Source organism: Talpa europaea (assembly GCF_964194135.1).
Source record: "Talpa europaea genome assembly, chromosome: 7".
Lineage (NCBI taxonomy): Eukaryota > Metazoa > Chordata > Mammalia > Eulipotyphla > Talpidae > Talpa > Talpa europaea.
In genome coordinates, this window is record NC_140074.1 from 83285351 (window position 1) to 83298534 (window position 13184).

Below are 13184 nucleotides of genomic sequence, written 5' to 3' on the forward strand. Positions count from 1 at the left end.
TGCTAGGGGAGGTGAGTCCGGCCGCGGCGGCACCGGCGGCTGAGGAGGCGGCGGCTGAGGAGAAAGCGGCCGGAGCGGCTGAGGAGAAAGCGGCCGCGGGCACCGAAGCTGGGTGGGGGGGAGGGGGGGAGACGGAGAAGCCTTGAGCCCTGCGGGGGCCGTCGCGCGGGGGGACCCACCCGCTCTCCCCCCCAACCCTCCTCAGCAGCAGCAGCAGCAGCAGCCGGCGGCGGGGGCAGGAGTCAGCCAGCTTCCGACTGCACCCCGCCCGCCTCCCCGGGCTCCCATTCTTTGGCCCCGGAACCCTAACCTCATCCCGGGGCGGTTCCCTCCGCCTGGGCGCCCGGGTGCTGCCCACCTCTCTTTCATTCGTCCCCGCACCTTCTTACCTTCACTTTGCCCCGGTTCCCTTTCTCCTCTCTGTCCTGCCCTGTCGCCGCCTCTGCTTGGCCCGTCCCTCAGCCTCCTTCCCTGGCTCTTCTCCGCTCAGGAAAGTTTCGTGCCCCCCCCACCCCACCCCCCGTCCCCATCAGATCAACCTGAGTAGGAACAGGGGGAGATGTAGGCAGGCCTGAGAGTTCGAGGGGGGGGAACTGGTTTCCCCGAAAATTTCCCCCCATCTTTTAAATTTGGGGTGGTTGGAATTTTTTTAATTGTATTTTTGAGGAGGTGGGAGGTGTTTAGAAAAGGATGTGGGAATGGAAGGGGTAGATGAGTCAACCCTCTTACAGGATTCCAAGGGTGGTGTGTTACCTGATCCTTTTCGTGTGTGGAGTTCAGGGGGTCGGGAGGTTCGGCCTTCATTCCCACATTCAAAGTTGGAACCTCCCCCGAATTAAGGATGGAGTTTTAGTACCCACTTGTGGCAGGAATCCTGGGGGGAAGGGGTCCCTTTCCCTTTTTCTTTTCTTTTTCTTTTTTCTTTTCTTTTGTTTTTTTGGCAACCCACACCCTTCCACACAAGCTCACCCAAAATTAAACACCAAGATCGTCTAACTTGTCCGAATTGACTGATGAAGACATAAAGCCAGTCACGCTCTATGTTTTTTGAGGTGGAGTGAGTGGTTTTTCTTCATTTTTAAATGGCCAAATGACAGCTTGACCCAGTTTGCTTTCCAATCAAAGGGCATTTTTTTGAATGTCTCTTTGTGGCGCTAGAGCCAACGCAAAAATGATGGCGGCTTACAATGGCGGTGCATCTGCAGCAGCAGCAGGTCACCACCACCACCATCACCACCACCTTCCACACCTCCCTCCTCCTCACCTTCACCACCACCACCACCCTCAACACCATCTTCATCCGGGGTCGGCTGCTGCTGTCCACCCCGTCCAGCAGCATACCTCTTCGGCAGCTGCGGCAGCCGCGGCTGCGGCCGCAGCTGCAGCCATGTTAAACCCTGGGCAACAACAGCCATATTTCCCATCACCGGCACCGGGTCAGGCTCCTGGACCAGCTGCAGCAGCCCCAGCTCAGGTACAGGCTGCCGCAGCTGCTACAGTTAAGGCGCACCATCATCAGCACTCGCATCATCCACAACAGCAGCTGGATATTGAGCCTGATAGACCTATTGGATATGGAGCCTTTGGTGTTGTCTGGTGAGTATCAAAAGAAAAACACAGGTTCTTGTGGTTTCTTCTCATGGCTGTGATTGGGCAGATCATCCCTTACGGTTTTCTCCATGTTGACCAAAGCGGACAAGCTTGTCGACTCAACTGCAGGAAGCCATCCTCAGGCACATGGTGAAGAGGCCCTACAGCCTTGGCTGTCTGGGCTTGGAGTCATGACAGATTTTGGTGGAGCACCCTCTGCTGAGTAACACATAGAAGTTTACTGTCTACCAAAGTTTTTGTTTAGAAACTAAGTAACCCCTGAATGTGGGATGCATGTACGAAATGCTTATTCCTGCAAAGACCTTGGTCATGTCTCACATTTGGTTTGGTTTGAACCAGTGGACCCAAACTCGAAAGTTCCTTTCCTAGTCTTGTCATTGGGATATACTTTCACTAGTAACTTTGTTACCCTTTGGGTCTTTCATTCCTTAGTGTGTGATCTTATCCCTACAAGGAAGGTAGGGTTTGTGGTTGAACCAGTTAAGTTGTTACTTGAGTGGTTTATTTTAAACCATAATGCTATAGCTGGGAAGTATGTAGCTTTAGCCTTTTGATAAGAATGCATTAAATATAGCATCACACATGAGTACCACAAATGAGGTCAGTAGACTGTAGATATGCAGTGGCCCACATTCAGTGTAATGTTTTAGTGTCATTTAGTACCTCTTAAATTGCTGTAATCCCTTGGTTGGTTGCTGTAGTAGGAAGTGCACTTTTTAAACATATGAAACTGCTCTACTTTTGCTAGTGCTGGGATATTTTAAAAGTCTAAGGACTTCTGAAGTGCAACATTTTGTTTCTGCCCTTCTTAGGATAATTAGTTTATTTTTTATACATAGAACCCTAGAGTGATATATAAATGTGTATGTATACACACATACACATTTATATATCACTCTAGGGTTCTGTTCCTATCAATACTAGAGTGAACTGAATTCTTTTTCCAAGGGTTAAGTAATCTGATGTGAATAGATGAATTGATGTTCTCAGTGAATTCAAAAATAGATTCTTGTTAATGTCTAGAAAAGGCCCCCATCACCTCAGGAAAATGATCTCTTTGGCACCAGCCCAGTAAATGTCTCCTTTTGTCATTGTTTTTCAGGCTGTAATTGATATGAGTATCATTTTTACATTTTATCTGGCCATCTTGTTATTTCAGATTTTATAATCTAGGCTACTAAGTGATTTGATCCTTTTATTTTAAACTAGTCTGGTCCAGTGTTTTCCCAGCTAGCTCTCCAAAGAGGTTGCTGCTGCAGTGCTGCCTTCTCCAAGGTGTGTGGGATTCCTGGTGGGAAAGTGTGTAGCGATAATGGTGCCTCTTCAGTCGCTCTGCTCAGAGACTTGCCTATTTCTGCCTTCCTCTCTTCCCTTCCATAACCTGTCCTTAGGGATTATACTGTGAACTTCCATTTCTTGCCTAACCCTTGTGGATATCAAAGCTGGGGTGGGGAAAGGTGTGGACAGGGAATATCTTGCTTTAAAATTTGTCATTGATGGAGAATTTCCCTGGATTTTCTTAGACCTGGATGCTCTTTCATCTTAGTGTTCTGCGTACAATGCTTCGAACTAGAGATACTGAAAGGGAAATTAGGTTGCTGCTTTTTTGACTATATTCTAAAAGTGTTATTACCGTACATTTATATCAAATGGCCATGTGACCTGTAGAAGTTTTAACTTCAAGTTGGTGCTAAGGAAAAAAAAAATTTAAGGGGAGGGAAATGAGGAACTGGACTGCTGAAACATTCACACAGCAAATACTCTGGTTAGTAGGTATGCTAAATGACGGATAATAAAAATCCGAATGTGTTGGATTTGAATCTATTATACATTCTTTCATTGATTGACCCCTCACCATTATGGAGTGCGTCCCAGGTACCTCTTTCTACACTGTCTTTTATTGTACACCAGTTGTTTTGTGTTTGCCTTGTTTCTCGCCGTCTACCTTTGTAAAATGAGTATCATCTTACCTTTGCGAGTAAAGGCTGTCTACTAGAGCACTTCTTTTTCTCCTCAGTACCTAGCACAGTGCTGTGGGTGTCTTTACTGTTGGTTACTTGAACCTTCTGGTCAGGTTCTTCTTTGTTCTTTAACCAAGTTTTTCTAGTTAACTGCATTAAGTGTTTTTATCAGCTGTTACAGGTGAAAAACAATTTGGTATGAAAAAAGGGAAGATTTCCAGGTGTGTGTTTTAGTATGCAAATGCTTTTCTATTTTTATATTTACATACTGATTACTTGCTGTCTGAATTGCTTATTATATTTGGGATTAACTGCTTTATGACTGAGAAAGGTTGTTAAAGCCAGAGATTTGAACTCTAAGCCAGAGTGAACTTCAGTAATATTCTGAAACCCAACCTAAAGATATTAGTGAGGCTTTTTACTTTTTAAGTGAACCAGGTTTTTTCTCTTTAATTTAGAAAGCACTTAATGAGTCTGAAACAATTATTTTCTAAAATGATTAAAATAGAGCATAAAACTATTCTGCCAGTGATACATCATTTGATTCAACGGACCATGTTACTATTACTGGGCATCATAGGATTCACTTAAATTCAAATATATGTAATGAATTTTTGCAAGTATTCTTCTCTTGGCATGATACATGAAAGGAAACTATGTCTGCTCTTCTTTTTTTGGATATGCACCCAGTGGCTAAAAACATATAATTGCATATGATTTTGAAGGATATTGTTCCTCCAGGTAGACCTGGAAGGAGAGAAGTGATGCAGCATTTCACCATTTAGATTTACCTCTGAATAATTTAGTCAACCAAACTTGATTTATCTTTCAGCTGAATTTAACCAGTAGAGTAACTTATCAGTATGAGACAGTTGTGTAAAAGTAGTGAATTATCTATTAGCTTGCTGGTAAAGATGGTACTTTGACAGTTCAATTAAGGTTTCATTAACAACTGTCTGCTATGGCGTTTTATCTCAAAGTAAGGGTTCCAGTTTACCTAGTAATATGGTGTAGCCTGAGATACGGTCATTGCCAAGGACAGAATATTGTTTGTGAGTTATCAAAGCATCATATGTAATTTGACCTTTGCCTGATGTCAAGACTTACAAATGCCCATAATGACATTTTCATAATGCAAAACCAAAACACAAAACAACCCACAAACAGAAACCTCAGTCATTTGGTGAGGATGATATAATTCTTCCTTTTTGTTTATGATTCCCACTTGCCAGAAATAAGTATATATTGCTGTGTTTTGAGGTGTGACAACTTTGGGACAAGGGTATTCTAGCATGAGGCTCCTGAAGTGTACACCTTCAATTGCTGGAGGAACATCACCATGTGAGAGATTTGAGGAACCAGGCAGTTCTGATATTGGCAACATAAAATATCATAGATTGAATTAATGGTACATATTGTACCTTGATTAAAGTGAGTCTGAGAAAGCTTCTTTATCAAATTAGTGTTTTGTTTTTACTTATTTGATTAATTGAGAGGTCAGAAGTTCCAGGATTTATTTGGTCTGTTGCCTTACTCCAAGCAAAGTTGGAGAACTAATACCTTCAGCAGATTACTTTTATTTAAGTCTTTCAAAACTCAGACTTCACTGCAGTGATAGTTACACGCTGTGTGATGTTTGATAGTTATTTAACGTGCATGTTCCTCATCTATAAAATGAGGATAAGCGCGCCTGTCTCATAGCATTGGTACACTGTCTAGCACACAGTAAGCACTCAATAATGTTTGCTGTTTTTACTTGTACTTATTGTTGGTAAAAAAAAAATCAATTAAATGAATTCATGTATGATTAGATTTACCAGTTGAAATCAACGTGCAGGCATGACTTTAAATACCATAGAGTGTCTCCTTAGTTGTGCTGCTTGCCAAAAATAAGTTGAGTTTAGAAGCAGGTGGAAAATACTTTGTTATATTTTCTCGATTAATTAAAAACAAGCGCATAAAATGTATAGCTTATATACATGTTATTATAGACTTCTTAGGGATCCTAGTCAATTATCTGAGCTGTTTTTGAAAGTATTATAGATTTATATACTGGGAAGGAAATTAATTTTTTCTTCTCAGAATGTAACAAATGAAGGATATCCTTATCATCAAAGTTCAGCTTTAGTGGAAATTCATTTTACTTGTGTTCGGATGAAAAGTGTGAATTGCTAAAGAAGATCCCAGTAGGACGGGGGAAATATGTGTGATTTAATGAAAAATTATTCAGTGTAAATCCTTATGCATGGCAGAGATTGTCCAGCTTGCTCCTCTTGTGAAAATTAGAGGCATAATTCTCCCCCTCCCCCAAGTTTTCTCTGGTGCTTTTATTGCTCAAATAGCAAACTATACTTTGGGAATATGGGGACTACTTTGGAGGTATGTTTGATGGGTAATCCTGAAGTTAGTTGCATCAGAAAGAGTAGTATACTAGTAATGAGAAGTTTCTATTATTGGCCAAGATTAACAGCCACAGCTGGATTCTTTGGTGGGGGGGGGGGTCTGCTTTGTGAAAGGAGCTCTTTTAGCCATGACAAAGCGTTCCTGTGAAACCAGAAATGTGGAAATCTATATTGTTAATTTTAACTACAAATGAATTTACTTTCTGAAACTGCAGGCTCATGGTGATAAAGTAGAGAAAGTAAAGAGCACTAAAGACTTAAAGTAATATATTCTAATGATATTGTACCAGTTTCTTGGTTCAACTCCATATCCTACCCGGAAAGTTATTTTAACTAAATTTTAAAAATTTTTGTCAGTCATTTATATAACACTGTAATTTTCTGCGTTCTGTAGTTCCCCCCTCTATATGTGCACTTGCTTCACTCACCCTCCACCAGAGCGCCAGTGCCATGTCCTATCTCCTTCTCTCCCCATGCAAGTAATTTTGTCAGGCTCTTCTGACAGGATTATCCAAATTATATTCAAAAACCAAAAATAAAACCACAGCATAACAGAAGTAACTACTTTTATTCTCAGGGAGAAGTTTTATATTATAAGCTGTTGAATAACAGCTTAGAAGAAAAAAATTTATTTTTTAAAAAAAGACATTTCAGAAAGAATTGCCTCTTCAAACAAGCTAGAACAACAGTATCTCTCAAACTTACATGAGCCCTTTTAACCTTCCTTCAGTACCACTGGTGCATTTCCTGGGGGGCAAAAAGGAAATAGGCAGATATGCTATAATACCAGCTTAGGCTGTGCTAGAAGGTTAGCAAACTGAATTTTTGTTTGAATCTAAGTGATGGAGTTTTACTCTCAACGCATAGTTGACTGTAGAAATGTTCTCCCTTGATATAAAAGTCTGTCCTCTAATGGAGCACTGGAGTATTTCATTATCTACACAACTTGGAGCATTACAGTTTTCACTGACTTCTATGTTGTAGAACTCAGTAGCTATTCGTGGTGGTTTTTATTAGATTTGTTGATGTCCTAACAGTTCAGAAATCAACTGTTAATATAGTGTATCTTTCCTTAATAGGCTGGTTTGATTTTATTGTTGGGAACTGTCAAAGCCAGAGTAAGTTTTCCATTTGTCATCCAGCTGAAGGAATGAAGCCATTCAGGTAGAAGTTCTTTCATTATAAGATCATACTTGGGTTTAATTTAACTTTATGAATAAAGCACATATATACACGGACTACATAAATGGATATATAGCATATCTATAGTATTAAAATTTCATGATGGGGAATGATTAAAGAAAAATTGTCTAAAAATTCCTTTGAGAGGTGATAATGAAAAAAGTTTGAAACACTGGGAGCCCCACCAGTGGAAGTTTTTAAGAGAATGACTCGGTCAGATCCTGTGCATCCAGAATGTTCCAGTGAATTATTTGTCGATTGGGTCTTCTAATATAAATCAGCAATGATTTCCTAACTAAAATAGTTTCATCCTGTTGTTGCTTTTTGGGGATAGCACAGAGAAGCCTTAGGTAGCAGTTGTATTGTCAGTAAGCATGTAGACAGGTCATCATAGACCTAATCTGTAGTTCTGAGGTACCTAGCCAAGAGACATTAGGAAAAAACTTACACTCTGGCATGAAAATGACCTGAAAGGAAAAGTATATTGAATTGAACTGTAGCAGATAATCGTAATGGTGTGAGAGGAGGGAGAGTATGTAGGGATGTTTGCTGTGGATCATGATTGGTGCTCTTTATCTATACCCAATATTATGTCTGTGTTTTGAATTTGTTCAACTAATTAAATTATATCTACTGTCAGGCAGTGAAGGTTTTGTCACTATTGGAACTCACTAGTCAATGTCTTTTTATTAGCAAATTGTTAGGGACTGGCGCTATTGTAGGCACTAATGAGGATATTTAGTTCTATAAATAATTTTGCAAACCTCTATCAGGCTTCCATTATTACATGTACTATGCTTGGTACTGGGATATAGAGATTCTTAAGTCATGATCTTGCCCTGAAGGGAGATTACAGTAAATATTTTGAAAAATGTCACATCCCTGCTCTCAAGAAGTCTTAGTGGTCAGTTGAAACTGAATTAGAAACTATTAAATAAAAACATAAAGATATATTATTTTCACTTTTAATTACAATACTCAATGTACTATGTGTTGACTATTTGCCAGGCACTGTGCTGAATGACAGAGGGTCAAAGAAAATAATGACTTAGTGGGGGAGAGAGATTTATAAATGGATAATTATAATTCACTGCCATTAATACATCCATAGAGACATTTTCTGGGTGTTATGGGAACATAAAGTTGGGATTTCTGTGGAAGGTTCCTTGAAGAGATAATATCTCAACTGAATTTTAAGAATGAGATAATCAGTTAGGAAGGGCCTTCTCGGTGGGTGGGCCTGTATGCAAGAGATCTGAGGTGCTGGAGTTGTTGAAATATAAAGTGCAGTGCAAGGGATGTTAGGAGATAAGGGTGGAAACCTAACCTAGAGCTAGATTCTAAAGAGGTTGGGTTGTCCTGCTCAAGAGTTGAGAGACACCATTGGTACTTAGGAGAGGGGCAAAAACAAAAAAAAATGAATAAAGCACATATACACATGGACTACATCAATGGATATATAGCATATCTATAGTATTGAAGCCTTATGAAGAGGAATGATTAAGGGAAAAAAAGGTCTAAAATTCCCTTGGGGAGGTGATAATGAAAAGGTTGAGACACTGGAAATAACAACCAGTGAAAGTTTTTAAGTAAGAGAACAACTTGGTCACATTGATTTTTTTTTTTTTTTTAATTTTTAAGATATGTAAATAGAAAGGATGGGGTAGCTGAGGTCTGAGCCTCAGGGAATGTTCTCAGTTACAGATGGAATTATATTGGAGGGGGGAACTGAAGGGCAGTCAAATAGGAAAACGTGTTCATAGTGATGGACAGTAAATGATTGGCAGAAAATTGTTAGGAGGATAGAATTATCTTTGATACAGATTAAAAAAATGTCAAAGAAAATGAGGCTGGACAAAAAGCCATTTAATTTGGCAAGTAGATTATTGACAGCATTTGAAAGAATTATTTTATCTTTTTCCCCTCTGATATATGTTTGATTCTAAAGATTATAAGGAAACTATTGATTTCTACATTTGACGTGGTAGAAATTTAGTATTAGAATTGTTTTATTGTTAATAAAATTCTCCCAAATCCCAGGTTTTCATTTCTGGCTTATCATGTTCAAGGTGCTGTTTTCTTGGTAAGATTTTTTTTTTTTTTAATGACTGTATAATAGGCTAATAAAGTAAATAAGATAAGGAGACAAGTTTGTGGTCCCTGCTTTGCTGTCAACACCGCTATCTATCACCTAGGTAAAGTTATTTAAATTTTTCTGAGTCTTGATTTTCTACTTATAAAATCCTGTGTTTTTTAAGTTTCTATTATAACATTAATGTTTGTAAAACATTAATGGCATTATTTGTGGGCAAGTAAGGTTTGCTAGTGACTACAAGACAACTCTTTTCAGGGCTACAAATGTTGAGTCATTTCTAAAGTTATTAAAAAGGAAGAAGAGATAAATGTAACCCTGTTCCAGTATGATGACATTTATAGAGTTTCAAATTTGGGATCAGATTTTAAATGTGCAGTTTGGCCAAGAGACTTACTTTCTCCTATTACTGACTTATTAGTGAGGATTATGCATGTTTGGTTCAGTTTGTGAAGAGCCTGCTTGTTGCAAAGGAGCAATTAGTTAATTCCTAGATGTAAATTTAATGCTAGTTCCTGATAGCACTTTTATATTTTTAGTGTTTGGGACTTATTTGCTTGCTTTCCTAAATATTTGCATGATTTTTAAATTTTTTAATAGAGTCTACTGTTAACTATTTTGTCTTTTTGTGAGTAATTAGGTCAGGATTTAGGGGCAAATGCTAATTTATCTTAACTAGAAAATTGTTTTAAAATGTTTTGTTTTTAGAAATCTTTTAAATTCTGAATAATGGGTAGGGAGTTTAGTAATTCACAGATGAAACTCCCAGAGAAAGCTGTCTCAGCTTTAAGGCTGTAGTAGTTTAGGGCCTGCAGTGCCCAGAGCTAGGGAGGGAGTATGACTTCCTAAAGCTCTTGTGTATAATAGGAAGGGAGCACTTTCACAGAAACCCTCATCAAATGAGCAGCACTATAGATATCTATATATTTGCAAGCCATACATGTGATTTTAATATTTCTTGTAGTGACATTTTAAAAATATAAAAAGACAGGTGAAATTAATTTTAGTAATATATATTTTATTCAATATATCAAAAATATTGTCATTTCATCGTGTTATAAAAATTATTAATGAGCTCCTTTTTCTTTTTTTTTTCATATAAGTGTACAAGATCCTGTGTGTTTCTTAATGATTACAACAAAGGACAAATTTCAGGTGCTCAGTTGCTACATGTGACTACTTGACTGCCCACTTTATTGACCAACATAGTTCTAGAGTAGGTTTCTCCTTAATTGAGTTTGTATACTCATTTTGGAACCAGTCACTGTCAGTGGAGACAGGATTACTTTGGGAGCAGTTTTCAGTTGGAGGGACAATTCTATAGTGGATGCTGGGAAGGCAGTCACTAGTGACGGAGATGATGCATTCCTCTAACTTATGGCAGACAATAGAGGAACTCGACTGGGTGTGTTATAGAATGTTATTTGTAGAGACGTTTTCCTGTCTGCCTTGAGTTATTTGGAGTATTTTCCTTTTCTGAAGTCTTGTTTGCCTGAAGTAACAGAAGGTAAAATTGGTATACCTGATCCTTGCCATGTTTGCTTTCCTTCCCGTTAGATCAGATATCCTCCATTGATTTCTTTTCTTTCCTCTCTCAGTGTTGTGGTTTTGTTATCTAGATAGAGTTCTCAGTTTTGTTTTCAATTTAAATAGTATAGAGCTCAGTAGTGTCCAGCAGCAAACTCCTTACAGGGTTAATGGACAACACAGAAACTTTTTGTTTATCCGTTCCTTGACCTAAAATTCTTGCTCTGACTACAGAGAAAAGGTGAAGAGAGACATTTAAACAAATAGATAAAATTAGTCATTTGACCCAGATTGAAGCTATGTTTTTTGTCTGGATGAATAAAGACCATCCTCCGATTTACATAAGCAGGTGATTTTTCTTACATGCTAATTTCCATAATTGCCATGACAGAGTACTGCAGATTTGTAAATTGAAATAAACCAGGTGACTTTATTTTACTTTATTATCTTACAGTACAGAACTACCCAAAGGGTGCAATTATCAGGTGTTTGTCTCATTGCACATCTAAGTTAACAGGCAGCTTGGTGCAAAGGTTTCCCCCACCTTCCTTCTTTTTTCTCTGCTTCCCTCCCTTTTTAATTTTTTAAAAATAGGAAACTATTGATCTCTATATTTTGACAGGGTAGAAACTTAGTAATATACATGAGGGGAATTTGAACTTTACTGAAAAGAATCCAGAAGCCATAAAAATTAGCAAATAATGCAAAACAGACATATGCATACTTGTTTTGGGTTTAAATTGGCTAAGAGAATTAGGTGAGACCTTCAACCATGTTTAATTGGTTGGCTTCCTCTGTGTTCCTCTTCCTAGGTTCTGCATGTTTCAGTAAGTGGGGTTATTGCAAAGTTAACTGGGTGTGTACCAAAGTCAGTGTTCAAAATAAATATTCATGCATAGACTTTTACAAACCAACTAATTACAACGTGGTTTAAAACATCTCAAAGGAAAAGAAATTTTAGAAAAGTACAATTGGTTTTAGGGGATCTTTTCCTAGAACTGAGGACAAATGCATATATTAAAGTGCTGTATTTTATTAGAACATTTGACTATTAAGCTTAGTAATTAATACTGTTTAATTCCTTAGATGTTATATTATTATTTACTTAGTGATATATATATATATGGAACTTAATTTATACTCCCTGTAGCTTTGAAGCTTTGACTTAGAAATGAATCATAATTTTAAGAAAGCAAGTTAAAAGTTTGGTCAGTCTTTTCATCTTGGTACTTAACATATTATTTCGTTTCAGTTTAAAGAAATGTAATTTAGGAGAACTTTGAGAACAAAAGCAGTTAAAGAATGACCTGAAGAGGACAACATTTAAGTACAAAGAGACAGTATGGTTTAGTAGTTAAGAGCCTGTACTCTGAAGTCTGATGACAGACTGCCTGGATTTAAATCTTGACTCTGCCTCTTACTTGATGTGGGCAAATTTAACTTCATCTATCTCATGGTCATAGTGTATAAAATGGGGATAGTAATAATATATATGTCTCATGGGATTGATTGTAAGGATTGAATGGATCAGTACAATATATGTAAAGTCAACTGTGCCTGTACTAGATAAATGTTAGCTAACATAATTATTATTACCAGTTTCACTGTAAGTGAAAAAATATAGACCTCCTTAAAATGTGTAATTTAGGGAAAATAACCAACAGCTTTTGTGTGATTGTTCACTGTTATCAGCCCTGTGACTGATAACAATAATAAACAATAACAATAATGAAAATCCCTTACCAGAGATGTTTTTTCTTCATTAACTCCCAACTATTTTTGAAAAATTCAATCAAATTCTAGACTGTCTTCCACATGTAAGGTTTCTTTTATCACAGAGAAGAAGGGATTTTCCTTTCTTTTTAACTCCCTCCTCCCCATTACCAAAGTAATAATGTGTATTGTAGGGAGCTGGAAAAATACAGGAAAGCTGTTTGTCGCCTACAACTCAGAGATAGCCGCCAATAACATTTTGGTGCATTTCACTCCCCAATTTTTTTACCTGGATGGAGGGAGGATGGAGGGTGGGCAGAGAGAAAGAGAAAAGTTGGGATTATGATTACATTGAATTTTTACTGTTTTGTGTCCTATTTGTTTCATTAACATTATAAAGGTAGAGTTTAGCCATATTTTCCTGAGAGCTAATTTTCCTTTTCGTAAGCCTAGAGCTGTGCCTGAAAGGAATTACGGAGTTGAAGGATATTTTAGAATGCATCTAGTATAACTGCCTCATTTTATAAATAGGAAAATTGAGACCTCAGGAAGCTCAGAGATTGTTCAAGGTCACACAGTTGATTAGAGGCAAGCCAGAACTTTTTTTGCTCTTTTGCTCTTTTGCTGCTGTACCAGTAATACCTGTCCAACTTGATACCCATTGAAATGGAGGAAGTTTTCGTATAAAGCAAAACA

At 38.1% G+C, this 13184-nt stretch overlaps 1 protein-coding gene across 1 annotated transcript in view; it reads left to right on the forward strand.

Moving 5' to 3' along the window:
- Nucleotides 1–1138: 1138 nt before the first annotated feature.
- The window catches only part of NLK (nemo like kinase), a gene marked incomplete at both ends in the record, with an annotated part of 148921 nt that continues 136875 nt past the window's right edge, over nucleotides 1139–13184 (forward strand). The window contains one exon of the mRNA XM_084237354.1: nucleotides 1139–1596. Within this exon, the coding sequence (XP_084093480.1) occupies nucleotides 1139–1596 (458 nt within the window). The remainder of the gene's footprint in view (nucleotides 1597–13184) is intronic.